Below are 14,160 nucleotides of genomic sequence, written 5' to 3' on the forward strand. Positions count from 1 at the left end.
ATTAAACATAAGTCTAAAAAAACTAAGATAAATGGCCTGCTCAGCATAATTACTTGGCTCTCTACACCAATCCCGCTTAAGCGTTAGAAAACCCCATTAGCCGCCACCATCCTACACAAATTGATTCCAAGGTCACTGTCATCATCAAAATACCTTACAGAGACGCATATGTGAAAGCAAACACAGCACAAGACCACTCCCACGTGTTCCGATCCAAGACGGACTAGCTCCTTGAACGCCGCACAGGTCAACGTGTCCTCTGCGTTGGTTAGTGCATGACACGGGGCTAATTAACTCCAGAGTAGAAAATAAAAGGCTCTGTGAGGGGGGCAATAAACATTCTCCGATAAAAGACATTTAATTAGAATGCGGACTAAGGGGGCTTCAAGGAGAATGGAACAAACACAGAGGCCAGTGTAATTGTCCACCACGCTGTGAGGGAAGTAAACGTAATAGGACACAATCAGCCAAGCACTACATAAGAGGTCATGGTACAATGCATTTCTGCACACATTTGACTCAACTTCCAGGATTGTTTTTCCAAAAAGGTCACATAAACATTGACACAGTCGTCCAAAGTACAGAGAGGCTTTAGTTTCCTTTGACAGCCACTGGTAACAAACTTGGTGGACGGGTTGGATTGTAAGGGTTCCAAGTTCCCTTTTTTTTTTTCAACATATTGTTGCCATAACCCGGTACCTGCTGTGACAGAAATCTACCACCACATATTGGACTGGAGGGTGTAGTGCAGTACTAGATCAGCCTGATGGGAATAATTCATACGTAATGTTAAGATGATCATTAAGAGTCTAGTTTGGAGTTGTTGTTTTTTTTCTCTCCCCTCTCCTAGTGTTGTCCCCCCCTTCATCGCCCAATCATCCCGTCCTGTCACCCCTTGTCTCACTGCATCGTATGTTGTATATGTATGGACAGATGATTGCATTATTTCGCTTGTACTCCTGTATAAGTGACAAGAATAAAGGGCTTACTTACTTACTTACTTACTTAGATGGCAAGGCAAACAACAGATTGCCGTGAATTTTACATCAGTAAATAATTAGGGCTGCGTATAGAAACTTGTATCGCAACAGAGCTGATGCAGACTTAAATGGTAGTAACCACACTGAAAAAAAGTAGCAATCGGTGCCTCATTTGGGTGCGAAATTAATGCACGCTCAGTCACCTGCAACAGGTGCGTGAAAGTTATAATGTGCAAGTAATGTTTTCAGAAGTAATGTAGCATCCTGAAAGCCACACACAAAATCTGTCGCTCTTTTTAAACTTCATTGCCGACCTCAACACACCAACAGCAGTGCCCAGTTCCAACACACAATTTTGTAACGTCACATTGTCACATTGTAACGCTCTCCTCTTCGGCCTCCCTCACAAATCCCTCCATAAACTTCAACTGGTTCAGAACTCTGCTGCCCGGATCATCACCAGGACCCCCTCATTCCACCACATCACCCCCATCCTGCAGCAACTCCACTGGCTCCCCGTGACACAAGAATTAACTACAAAATCCTTCTGTACACCTACAAGTCCATCCATAACCTTGCCCCCCCTTACCTCTCTGACCTCATACACATTCTTAAACCATCCCGTTCCCTCAGATCTTCCGCGTCCCTCCATCTCACTGTTCCCTCTGCACGCCTTAGCACTATGGGGAGCAGAGCTTTCAGCCGCTCTGCTCCCCAACTCTGGAACTCATTGCCACCAGACCTCCGTAACTCTGCCACCCTTCCCATTTTCAAATCTAAACTCAAAACCCATCTGTTTAAACTTGCCTATTCCCTCTAACAGCTTCACATGGTCCCCCCTCTCCCGATTTATTGTATGCTCTTATTTATTGTTTGTTGTCTTTTATCTTGTATTTTATATTGGTGTTTTTTATCTCCTGTACAGCGACCTTGGGTGTCCTGAAAGGCGCTTTTAAATAAAATGTATTATTATTATTATTATTAATTTTGAACATCAACTTGACAACAAAAGCAGGTCATTTGTTTGCAGATTCTGTGTTCTGTATTGCTGCTGGTTTTGCTGTGCACAAGGGCCACGCTGTCAGGAGATCGGGAAGACCTGGGTTCAATTCTGTATACACCAGTCATTATTTGCACTATGACCCATTTATCATTGCACTAAAATTAATATATCTGCAATATGTCTGCTTCTGCATATGCTCCTGTGCAATACTATGTGTATATTTTGGATATCTTGTATATATCTTGTTAAATTGTCTTTTTTTTCTCTACTTTTATATACTTTTTTTTAACTTGACTACTGCACTGAAAGGAGAAGCTCTCCAATCTCGTTGTACATCTTGTATAATGACAATAAAGGCCATTCCATTCCATTCCAATTCTCCACTTGGCATCTCTGTGTGGAGTTTGCATGTGCTCCCCGTTCATGCGTGAGTGAGTTTTCTCCGGGTACTTCGGTTTCCTCTCACATTCCAAAAACATGCTAAGTTAATTGTTGACTCCAAATTGTCCATAGGTATGAATATGAGTGTGAATGGTTGTCTATATCTGCCCTGCGATTGGCTGGCGACGAGTCCACGGTGTACCCCGCCTCTCGCCCAAAGATAGCAGAGATATGCTCCAGCATAACCGTGACCGTAGTGAGGATACGGCATAGAAAATAGAAGGATTATTGTGTATTTTCATATATCAAAATCAAGTGCATTAGACAAAGTTTGAAAACCTGCAGCATTTACAAAACTCATTATAGATTTAAGTCTATTAACTTGGTTTACATTTCAATCAAAATTGAGATCACATTTAATCATGTTGCACTGATATTCGAGACTCATTTACAACCTAAGTGAGGATCAATTGCAAACCGCAGCTTGTTTAATTTGTTCAGGAGACTTTATCTATTAAGGAGACAATGCCGAGAAGTCCCAGAGAGCATGAACAAAGGATTAAGTCTAAGTAGAATTATTGCCAATATAGAACAAATGATATAGTACGTTTGTACAGGGGCATGTCCAAATAAAATCTTCATTTTTTTTTTTTACCAGCAATTCAGGACAGTGTGATAAGGTAGGTACTGTTCAGGTTGAAAGCTATTGCAGATAGCAGTGTATTCTCTGTGATACCATCACTGAAGTAAGAAGAGCAATGTAAAATATGTGATTGCTTAAACCTTTCAGGCTCGAACTACCCAGGTACCGGGGGCAATTGTGATGTGTCATTATTACTATGGTAATAGTTGCATGACGATTGTATCAATGGTCTTATGCTATATCGTCACGTAACCCAACAAAGCAATTTTCATGAAAACAGAAGATAATTCAGAATTGATGAAGGTTGAAAACAAGCGTCCAGTCCGAGACCAGACCAGACTGCCATTAATGATCACGCTGAACTACAGCCTCATAGGGTAATCCCTCGTTTATCACTGTTAAATGCACTGCAAAAAAGGTCAGTAAGGATAATTCATAATGCCGCCTACAGAGAACATACTAACTCCTTATTTCTAAAATCACAAATGCTTCAACTTGCTGATATAGTTCATCTTCAAACAGCTAAAATAATGCATAAGGCTAAAAACAACCAATTACCTAAAAATGTCATGCAATACTTCTCTACAAGAGAGGAGAAATATGATCTCAGGGAAGAACTACATTTGAAACACTTCTATGCTAGGACTACGTTATGCTAGCCATAGCATTTCAGTATGTGGAATCAAACTATGGAATGGATTGAGTAAGGACCTCAAACAATGCACAACGATGAGCCAATTCAAGAAACAATACAAGCAGTTGATGTTTGCTAAATACAAGGATGAAGAGTCTAGAACCAGTCATGATGTGCTACATATATCACTATATTGACACTTACTATGGTACCCATTATGTCATTGGATGGTCATATCAACTCGTACTTCGGTATGAGTATGAGTACTTTGGCATTATTAAAAAAAAAAAACCTTAAACTGTATTACGGAAAGCAGGAAGTGAACAAATGTAACAGTTACTGATTGTAAAAGTACCAGATGGAGGGGTAGGATTTAATAAGCTTTTGCTTCTTCCTACTCCTTTTGGACATGTGGAACTGTGAACTGATTATGGGATGCACTCAATTGTAATCTGATGCATGTTCAAATGAAATTAAACCATTACCAAATGGTTCCAGACTTGACTGTGATAGTGAATTTCCATGAACTCCTTATTTTTAAATGGAATATTTTTGTAGTCACACCATAGAACAGTTACACTTGTATTACGCAATAAAGTAGACATAACAAAAAATAAGCCATTTCAAGGGATATTTCAGTAAGTTTCCCGTTCCTTTGTCCTTCTTCCCACTTCATTTTTAACCCTTACTTACTTACTTACTTTCAGAATGCAGTGAAGAAATTATAGGTTAACTTGGCCGTGTCTTATGTTCCTGCAGTGATACCGTTGCCTACGTATTACAGTCGAGTAATGTGGTGTAAACAAAGACTAATAGCAGTGTAAAGGTGACTAGAGGGTTCTGATAATTGTAACCACTGTATTTAGAATGTCATAAACGGGTCTTCTTTGCTCTAACTTTGAAAATATTTTATTTACTCATATTGAATCCTACTTCAGGGAAATTCACTTATAGTGGTAGGGTCTGGAACCAAATACCCGCGATAAACAAGGGACGACTGTTTCAATATGTACCTGCTGCATGTCTGTAATGTCCTCTCCTAGCAATGGTAGAATTACAAGGTCTTCCACGGCTTGGCTTTATGTCCCTTCATATCACACAACACTATGCACGTATTTGCAGTCACCTCCTACCATCCGATTGCTTTTTCTGTAACCTTACCAGAAGAAGCCAGTAGCACAGTGAATAACAGCTTAGTTTCCCCCACTGTCTGAAACACAAGGTGATGACCTCCCCCCTTTAGAAAATAAACTGCATCTGTTTTATTTTTTTCACTGAACACATGGGGGATGCATCACTGGAAAAAAAAAAAAAAACAGCCAAGACTTTCAGGGACCAGTGTTGGTGATTCAATTTCTATGGCCACAAATACTTTAAAGTATAATAAGCCTATGCTTCAAGTCCCCGTAGCCTTTCAAGGCTTGAAATGGCCCTGTCGTAACCCACAAATCACAGCTCTCCGCAAAGCTGCCCTCTCTCTACAGCGATATGTCAGAGACCAGCGAGGGAGGGAAAACAACACGAGAGGATCGGTGCAGACACGATCACGAGCGAGCCTCGGAAAAACTGTAATGTTTTAGTTGCTGAGGATTCGGTCCGTGGTGTGGCTGTGCGAGAGCATCACTCATGTTTGCAAACGTTTGCAGATCCTCCCTGGAGATTGGTGAATATTAAAGGGCTTCCTGGTGACGGCTCTTGATAAGAGATTTGTTTATGACCTTCAAAAAAAACAGGAGACAGATGTCACTGATAGCTCGGGAAAATCACATGTGCTTCTCAAGGCAGTTTTGTATCTGTAGCTATAACATTGCCAGGAAACAATCATAATAAGCATGTTAAATGCTTATTTTAAAGCATTTTGTATTAAATCCAAATATTTTATTTCTGATATTAACACTGAGCATGTAGAACTTGTATATATTGCAACATTTTGGAGTCATTTCCTTCATCTGTGACTTCCTGTTCCTGTTCAGCAACATTTGAATCAGGTAGTGGGTGGGGTTGTCTTAATTTTCTTATTGTCCAATGGGGAACAAATGATTCTGCTCTGCAAATTCTGACAGCAACAAAGGCACAGGTAAACCTGTGACAGGAATCTGAGATATTTTCATGCTTGTCAGTATGAATCATTTATGAAATGATCACATTATCTATCGCAGTTTTTCAAAAAATATGAATGAATAAATCATGCTGTTCTATGGTTTAGTTATTAGTCTAGTTAGTTAGTTTTTTTTGCCTAAATTAAGTATTTCCTAGCGTTGAAATAGAAAAATGAACTAAAATATAAAAATTTAAGTCTTTCAGAAGACGCTTTCAAAGATGCTGCGATGATATGTAGCATTCTACACTGGTCACTTAGTGTTGGGAATGTTACTGCAATGCTGGGACAGACACACAAGCACCAGTCTTGATCACCGGAACAACAGGCTTTTGTTGCAGGTTTGAATTATCTCACAACAGGCACAATAGTCCTTAACAAAAGCTATTGATCGAGCTAAAACTCAACTCTGAATCCTCAATGTCACTTCCTGTCCGTCACCCAACTCAGCTCTTTTAGCACACAACAACACACACAAGCAGAACTCTTATTTTGGCTACTATATTGAGTAATATGAGTGTAAACGTGACTACAGGGATGTTATTTCATGTCTAGAGGGCTTTAATAATGTTTAAAATCGTATTGAGTAGGTCAAACACAGGTTTTCAATGCTTGAACTACAAAAATATTCTATTTATAAACAAGGGACTTATTAAATTCGGGTCTGTAACCAATTAACCATTAGAAAGGAGGGATTTCTGTATACTCAAAAAACCAAAACACTTCCCTCTAAATCATCACCAATTTTACTGTAACCCATCTGGTTCACCCCTTGTGGATGTCCGGGGCTCGAACCACAGTTCACCACCGAATGACAGTCGAGAGCGGCAAGCATCAAGAGAAACGCCTGAGCTGTCAACTTGATTTGCAACTGGACTCTTAAGACATCAGGGAGTGAGGTGGACTCTCATTCGGTGGACCGTGGTTGGAGGGAGGTTTAGCGGGAGTGAGTGTAACGGGGTGCCAGCTGATGCAGCTCTGCAAAAGAGGACTTTGGTAAACCTCATTCCACAATGCCTTAGGAGTCATGCTAGACACAGAGTTGACAGCTTGGGCTGTTAGCTCAATTCCTAGTGTCAACATCAACAAAAGGCACAGAAGTGCCTCTCTGGTGTAGTTGCTGCCAAACAGCAAACAATGCCGCAATGTATTTTTCAATGTTGCCCAGGGAAGATTATATGCAAGCATAATTGCCTATGAGATCTGTCTTATCGTCCAGTTCATTCAAAACTCACAAGCACATGGCTTGTAGCTGCAAGTTCTGCTTCACACTTTCCTCCTCGAGTAAACTGAAGTGCCAATGACTTTCACCAAAAAGGTGAAAGACAAGTGAAATACAGCTAGTGGAGTAACAGCGAAGATAAAGTGACACTCATAAGTATTGATGGGGGCATTCATGTGAGAAGGACTGAAACTTTAACAAGAAGATGAATTCCATTTGGAACTGGAGTGTTATGAACAGTTTACCCATGCAAAGCCCCAAAAAAGGCTTGATACACCTGCACAATCCCATTAGACCATAATGGAAACAACATTTTTAACACATACAAAAGGCAAATATGAAAAACAGCTCTAAGCATGATGCATGATTCTTTATTTTCCCCAATTTCTAATACCATGTATACATGAAATAACACCATATTCTCACCTACATTCATATTTCCTAATCAAGTAGACATTGTAAGCACTAAGAAGACATAATACATACGTCAAGTATCTTGGACATAATGTGGGTCGATTGCATGAAGAGCAGCGTAAGTCTATCATCCACCCTCACTATGATGTTTGTCATTTGTGAAATAATAAACACTGCTGCACTACGGCTATCTTTGTTTACACTACAATGCGCAACTCTTAAAAAGGACCTATTATGCTTTTTCCACTTTTCTAACCTATAAATGTAGATAGAATATTGTATTCTCGTGTTAAACAATGACAAACTTTCAGACAATAAGGTTTGCGCATTTGGAAGTGAGCCCTGAAAGAAGTTTGGGATGACTCAAACTGCTCGGTTTAAGAGGGCGCTGTAAAGATGAAGGTGTGTGATGTGACACAGGGGCGGGCTTCCTTATATGGGTGTGCGTTGTAGGCCAGATACACACTCTGCCCTTCCCCTGGGCTCCACTGTTTACGTTGTTAGCAATGGTTCACAGGTGTAAGGGAAAGCTACATTTGTTTACAATTCCTGAAGACGCCACCGTCAGGCACAAGTGGTTGGAGTTCATGATTGCCTAACAGCAAAGGAAATGCATTTTAATCAGTCAACGGCATTTCACACTGAACTGTTTTGTGAATATGGGCCAGTATGAAGCTGGAATAGTCAAACTGTTACTGACGCCTTTAATTTATCAGTGTCGTGACTGTGTTTATTTTGTAACTAATAGAAGAAAAGCGGTTGTCTTCGTAACAGTATAGAGTGTGTATACAGGGATAGCCGTTTCCCACCACAATCAGTGGCTCTACCCACAGTGTTTTTTAAACACTGGTATAATAGGCGCCCTTTAAAGAAAGGGTTTGAAACTGAGTCAGGAAGAAGAAAAAGGTAAGAAGAAAATGTACCACTTCCACATGGAATGGGAGGAGACCTTTTTTGAGGTGACCAGTGTAGAATATTACATACTTGTTCTTCAATGTATTTTGGCTAATAAGAGGCCACACTCAACCACAAAACAGCGATAATTCAAGATAATGGTGCCTTGCCAAGGGTTAAGCATGATAGTGATGTTAACGGCTGCATGAATGCTGCCGAGACTGGGGGAGCTGTGGTTAACTGGCGACAAATATGAAATACATACACATGCAGCACAGTAGCCAACTGTGTTGCCATCGTTACTCCAGTTACATTTCACAAACTTAACTTAGAAAACATACCCATCAACATTTGCATTTGAAAATTAGGAAAAAATTTTGCAAAGTAAGCGAAAATCAGGTGAATCCTGCTAGAAATTCCAACCCATCATTTATTTATTCATGAGATTAATCAAATGATAAATTGTAAACATGACCATGTAGAGACAGAAATGTCATGCTGTCGTGTAAATAAGATAAACATGATAAGGCTATTGAGTTTATTTGATGAAAGGATTATGTATAGAACTGTTCTATTTGAAAGCTATCCATTAATAAAATGAAAAAAATAATTATTAATTATTTAAATGTACATTGTTTTGTCCCTTAAGATGTACTATACTAAAAATGCATGCTGAAATGTGAGGGCTGTTTTTTCTTCTCACTTCATCATTGTTTATTTTGTGTGTGTTTTTTTTTTTTAGATATGGCTCTCTCCAGGCTTCTGATTGGCTAACGTGGTCTTCCCTCTTTGGGGTAATCATACCACCTGATGCTTTGTACCTGGTAACCCACAAGAGGTAATAGTACCTGTGTTCATATCAACTTTTTAACAATATCAATGTGTGGACAAAAACTTAAGTGACACTAAATTAAAGTTTTTACACTCCCTAATAACAGCACATGTGCTTTTCGCTCAATAAACTCGTTGCTAACATCACAACTTTCGTCTACTTCAGCAGGTAAACTAGTTCGTCAAGGCCAGTGCTCACGGGCAACATGGTGCTAATGCTAACGTTAGCTAGTTAGTCAACGTCACTTGACTCACCACAGAGTTCCTCATGGCGGCCTTGACGGTAAAAGCTTGAATGTTTGGCTTTGTTGTATTCCTCAACATAATCCACAGAAGCGGAACCGAAACACTGCACAGCAAACGTCGCCAATTAGCGTAAGTACAGCTTGGCGTTGCTGGCGGTTGCTAGGCAACTTTTAAAGACGCTCTCGGTTGCCGCTGCAGTGTGTGGGTGCCTGTGTGTGTGTGTGTGTGTGTGTGTGTGTGTGTGTGTGTGTGTGGTGGGGGGGGGGGGTTGTTACCATAACAACCAGTCAGCAGAGCAGTGAAAAAATGCAAAGTGCTGCACTTAATCAGCAGAGTCTTCCGTGTTAATGTGTGTCTAATAGATTCCACTTAATTATTCAACAGTGGCTTTTTTGTACCAAACATTAATATACAGAGGCGATTTTAATTTTCACGGGTAAATAATCATGATCATTAGAATGATTTATGATGTCCATGCAACCATGCAGGTGCTACCTAATCATTTTAATCATCATGAGGTCACATAGTAGTAGGTGTTGTGTGTGTAACAATTCACATTAGGTGATTTGTTGGATCACTGCACATGTTAAACAAGTTTAATAACTCATATTAAAACCGAGCATTTCTTTTGCTTTCACTGAAGTTGGCCTCGGTTCAAACGGGACGGCCACTCATCATTGTAAATGTAAACAGACTACAAAGAATGCTTAACTAAGCCTTCTGTGTGACAGCAAGACAGGAAGACCAAAGCCATGACTCTCAATTATCCATCCAGAGCACTGAATCATTCCAATTTAGGGATCTGGCACTCTTAATTTTCCCAATACCACTTTTTTATTTTGCCTCTAGAGGCTTTCTTAGGTGAGTTGGCGCAAGTGTTATTAATCGCCAGTGCACAGGCAATTTCTCTAAAAGGCCCTATTTGTTTTTTATGACTCCTCAGAGAGTGGCGCGTATAGCAGCATTGGGCTGAAGACTGTAAACAAGGCATGCAAGGAAGGGAAGTGATGTCCCTGTCAGCATTCCACACCAGTCTCTCTCTCTCTGCTTTCCCTGGGAGGATTACCGAGAGGAAGAAGAGAGTTTTCAGAGAGCAAACTGGAACGTCAGCATGACTTCAGCAGGATTGTGGAAATTATTGTTCAAACGACGCCGTGCTATCTCTCTCCCGTCATTTCAGACGCGCAGGGAGGCCAAGCAGGAACGAGGAATGAAATTCAAAGTCAATGTAGTTTTGCATGTCTCGCAAATGTGTGTTCACGTGGGAATGTGTGTGTAGGAGCACTTCAACACTCATGTCAGCGTTTATATTGAAAATATTCACACCACCTCAAGGACACGCCTGGGTTGAACTGGTTGAACTGATTTAAAGTAAAGAATGAACGTCTTTCTTAGCTATTAGGATCATCGTTAGGATCTCATTCAACACAGATCTGATAGGATTTGACATTCCGTGCGGAAGTGCAGTCTGGATCAGATCTAAATCAAACTTGATTTGACATTATATTCCAAACTTGCATACAGGACATATGGTGCACAAATCGGACAGCAATACAAGATAAAAGTGTCTCAACACTCAACTGAAATTCATTTTCCAAATTACGTTCACATTGCTACTCAATCTACATCAAGTCCAGACAAAATTTGCTCTCATTCTGACCCTGCATACACACATCTGATAAGATTAGATTTGATATACCTCTTAAATAATATGAGATACTATATATGCTTCTATATGAAATGTGATTTTTTTTCATGTTACCGAATACACATTCTGAATCTGTTCCAGATTAAATTTGGTGCCACTTTACTTACAACAGCACATTTTGTGCAAATGGATATGATTTGATTAATGTTGTATTTTTGTTGTGAATTGTTACATTTATTGTACAATGCTGACAAATACACAATCTGGATCAAATTATAATCAAATGTGGTTTGACAATTAGATTCTGAAAACAAATTTTGTGCAAATACAGTAGCTTAAGTTTAGTGATTTGCACATTGCAAATTTAATTCAATTTGACAAAAACTACTTTTCCCCGAGTTATATTTGCATTCTTACTCAAGTCCAGACAAAATGTGGTTCAGGATTACATTCCAGCCTTGTATATACACAGATGATTTTGTGCAAATCAAATTAGAATTGAGATACATAGGCTTTATTAACATTAAATACTGTATGTGCTTCTTAATGAAATAGGACTTCCCACTTTAAGGATCTACGTATCAAATTTGACACGTACATTTTCTAGATAAACTTGGTTCTACATTACATTCTCATACTACAAACACAGAAAATGTGTTTTTTTATTTTTGTTGTTCAATGTTACATTGCTGCCAAATACACAATCTGGACCAAATTCTAATTAAATATGGTTTGACATTACTTTCTGAATGCTAATTTTGTGTTTGGAGACAGAGAAACCCATCTGAATATGCTAAATTGCATTTTCCATGTTATGTTTACATGCTGTCATATATACAATATGGATCAGATCTGGATTAAAGTTGGTTCAACATTACATTTTGAAACTGTCTACTCATTACAAATTCGATTAGATTTGACAATGATATAAGACTTTCAACTTACACAATTTACATCTGTAATTGCACATCTGGAACAGATGTGGATTAAATTTGGTTTGAAGTTACACATTGACCTTGTGTAAAATAGTCAATTTTGTGTAAATCAGATAAGGTTTGATACAAATGGGATTCCCCATTTGGTAGATACAATCTGGATCAGATCTTAATGAAATTTGCCTTGACATTACATTTTGATCTTGATAAAAGAAAATAAGATTTAGTTGGCATTTTACATGTTACTGCCATGATCCATATGTGGTGTGACTGGATCCTCAGCAACATTTATGAGGTCCACATTAAAGCCAGTCAGTTCACTAAGTCAGGAAACAGCAATTATGATATCATTATAGCAGAAGCTTGTACCTACATCACAGGGGACACAAAAGGAGTGGGAGAAGAATCTCAGCAGAAAAAAAGGATAGCTTGGACTTTATTGCAGAATCGGACGCTCCCTGATTACCACAAAAAACAAGCGAAGCAACCATTAGAGTTGCCCATTAGGGGCTGCGGTGAAAAGGGCCGCGGTGCTTGTGGCCTTTAACAGCTGGTCAGTGAGCCACAGCAAGTTTAAAACCTATATGACACACATAAATTCTAACCGAGGGGAGATCAGCATATGTAACGTATTAAGTGTATCACTGTATTATAGTCATAGCCTGTATAGTTTTATTTACATAGATCTGTCCATACTAATGTACTTATAAAAAATTGCACTTCTGGTTGGATGCTAACTGCATTTTGTTGCCCTGTACAAGTGACATGAGCAATAACAATAAAGTTGAATCTAATCTAATCTAATCTAAAGTGGCAAAAACGCCAGTGTAAATCTTTGATTTATGTGTGGGGGGCAGTTGGGAACAGACACGGGCATTAAAGAAATACATTAACTTCATACATTGCTACACCATTTGGTCTTTAGTAGGGATATCTCATCGATCGGCCACCAATCAATATCGGCCAATTTCCATTATAAACACACAATCAGCATATGCCGATAAATGCCTTTTAAAGCCGATCCCAAAAACCGATCAGTGTCCTATGTCTGCTGCGCCAACAAAAGAGTGCATCTTATATTGAGGATGACACAGGCTATGTCAATTGATGCCAGCGTGTTTGATCACTTCTTTTTTAATAGATGTGTCTGCACCTACTTCACCAAAACAAATTCCTAGTATGTGTTTGATCATACCGCACAACCATTTTCTGATTCTGATTCTGATTCTTTACCAAATCTCTCCCCATTGGACTATTCCTCCATCTTTGTATACATGCTTTGCAGCAGCTAGTTATCTGCCTAACTTCTGGTCTTCGCACTCCAAATGTGACTTTTTTTTACCAAACACTAACTGTGTGTGGTTGTTTAATGAACATAAACACAGTGGAACAGTGGAACATATTGGAGAAATGTCTTGGGAACCAGAGATACTGGTGTTTTGTCACAAAGAAATAGCCACATTAGATCTGGAACAGAAGATGCAGCATTTATCTACATGTGCCTTTTATATAGGACTATAATGTGTGAAGTGTACCATAGTGGTTTAACTGACAACTGTTTTCAACACAGTAGGGCGGGAGAGGTGAATAATCTTCGGTGTCATACCCTTGTACCGGCGTTGCAGTATACCTTTACCTATACCTTTGGGTTGACTTCATCCCATTGTTACAGAAAAGTGTCATGGAAAAATGCATACCATACCCTACTGAGCTGGTGGCAACATTGAGTCAGAGAGGTTTGCATGCCATTGTAGCTGGTCAGTTTTTATTATGATGTCTCCTGTGGTTTTGTCTTTCTCATTCTTTCTTACAGGGTTAGAATCCCAAACCAAGCTTCGCCCTTAGAGAGTACAGCAGCACCTTCTCTGGTGTCTTCGTCGTCTTACCTGTAAAAGCAGCAACGCTCAGCTGCCCTCACAAGTCTCTGGCTGGCATTGACATAACAGATCCTCAGAGACTTGCTACTATCCCATCTTTCCCTTCTCATTCTCCTTCTCCCACAGCATTTGCCACTGTCCTGCTCGTTCTCTTTCATTCACCCTGCTCTGTCCTTTTGAGTGCTCCTCAGAGGCAGATCAGTGTCAGTTCAATGAGCCAGAGAGGCGTCATCTCGTCGCCAGGGCGTGGTATCACTGAGCCCTCTCCTCACCAATGTCGATATGCTGAAGGTGCATTCAGTAAAAGTAGGGAGAGACACCAGATCAGTCATTAATCACGCACAAAACGGAAGC

The 14,160-nt window shown here is 39.7% G+C and overlaps 1 protein-coding gene across 2 annotated transcripts in view; it reads right to left on the bottom strand.

Moving 5' to 3' along the window:
• pacrg (PARK2 co-regulated) overlaps positions 1-14,160 on the bottom strand; it is a 252,842-nt gene that overhangs the window by 186,507 nt on the left and 52,175 nt on the right. Inside the window, exon 1 of one of the 2 annotated variants that reach the window (XM_058090713.1) lies at positions 9,356-9,552. The exons of the other annotated variant lie outside the window; for it this stretch is intronic. Within the exon in view, the coding sequence (XP_057946696.1) occupies positions 9,356-9,424 (69 nt within the window). The 5' untranslated portion in view covers positions 9,425-9,552. Of the gene's footprint in view, positions 1-9,355; positions 9,553-14,160 lie in introns of those variants that run through there. 2 annotated transcript variants of the gene reach the window in all.

This window comes from Doryrhamphus excisus, chromosome 13, assembly GCF_030265055.1.
Source record: "Doryrhamphus excisus isolate RoL2022-K1 chromosome 13, RoL_Dexc_1.0, whole genome shotgun sequence".
In the NCBI taxonomy this organism is placed as follows: domain Eukaryota; kingdom Metazoa; phylum Chordata; class Actinopteri; order Syngnathiformes; family Syngnathidae; genus Doryrhamphus; species Doryrhamphus excisus.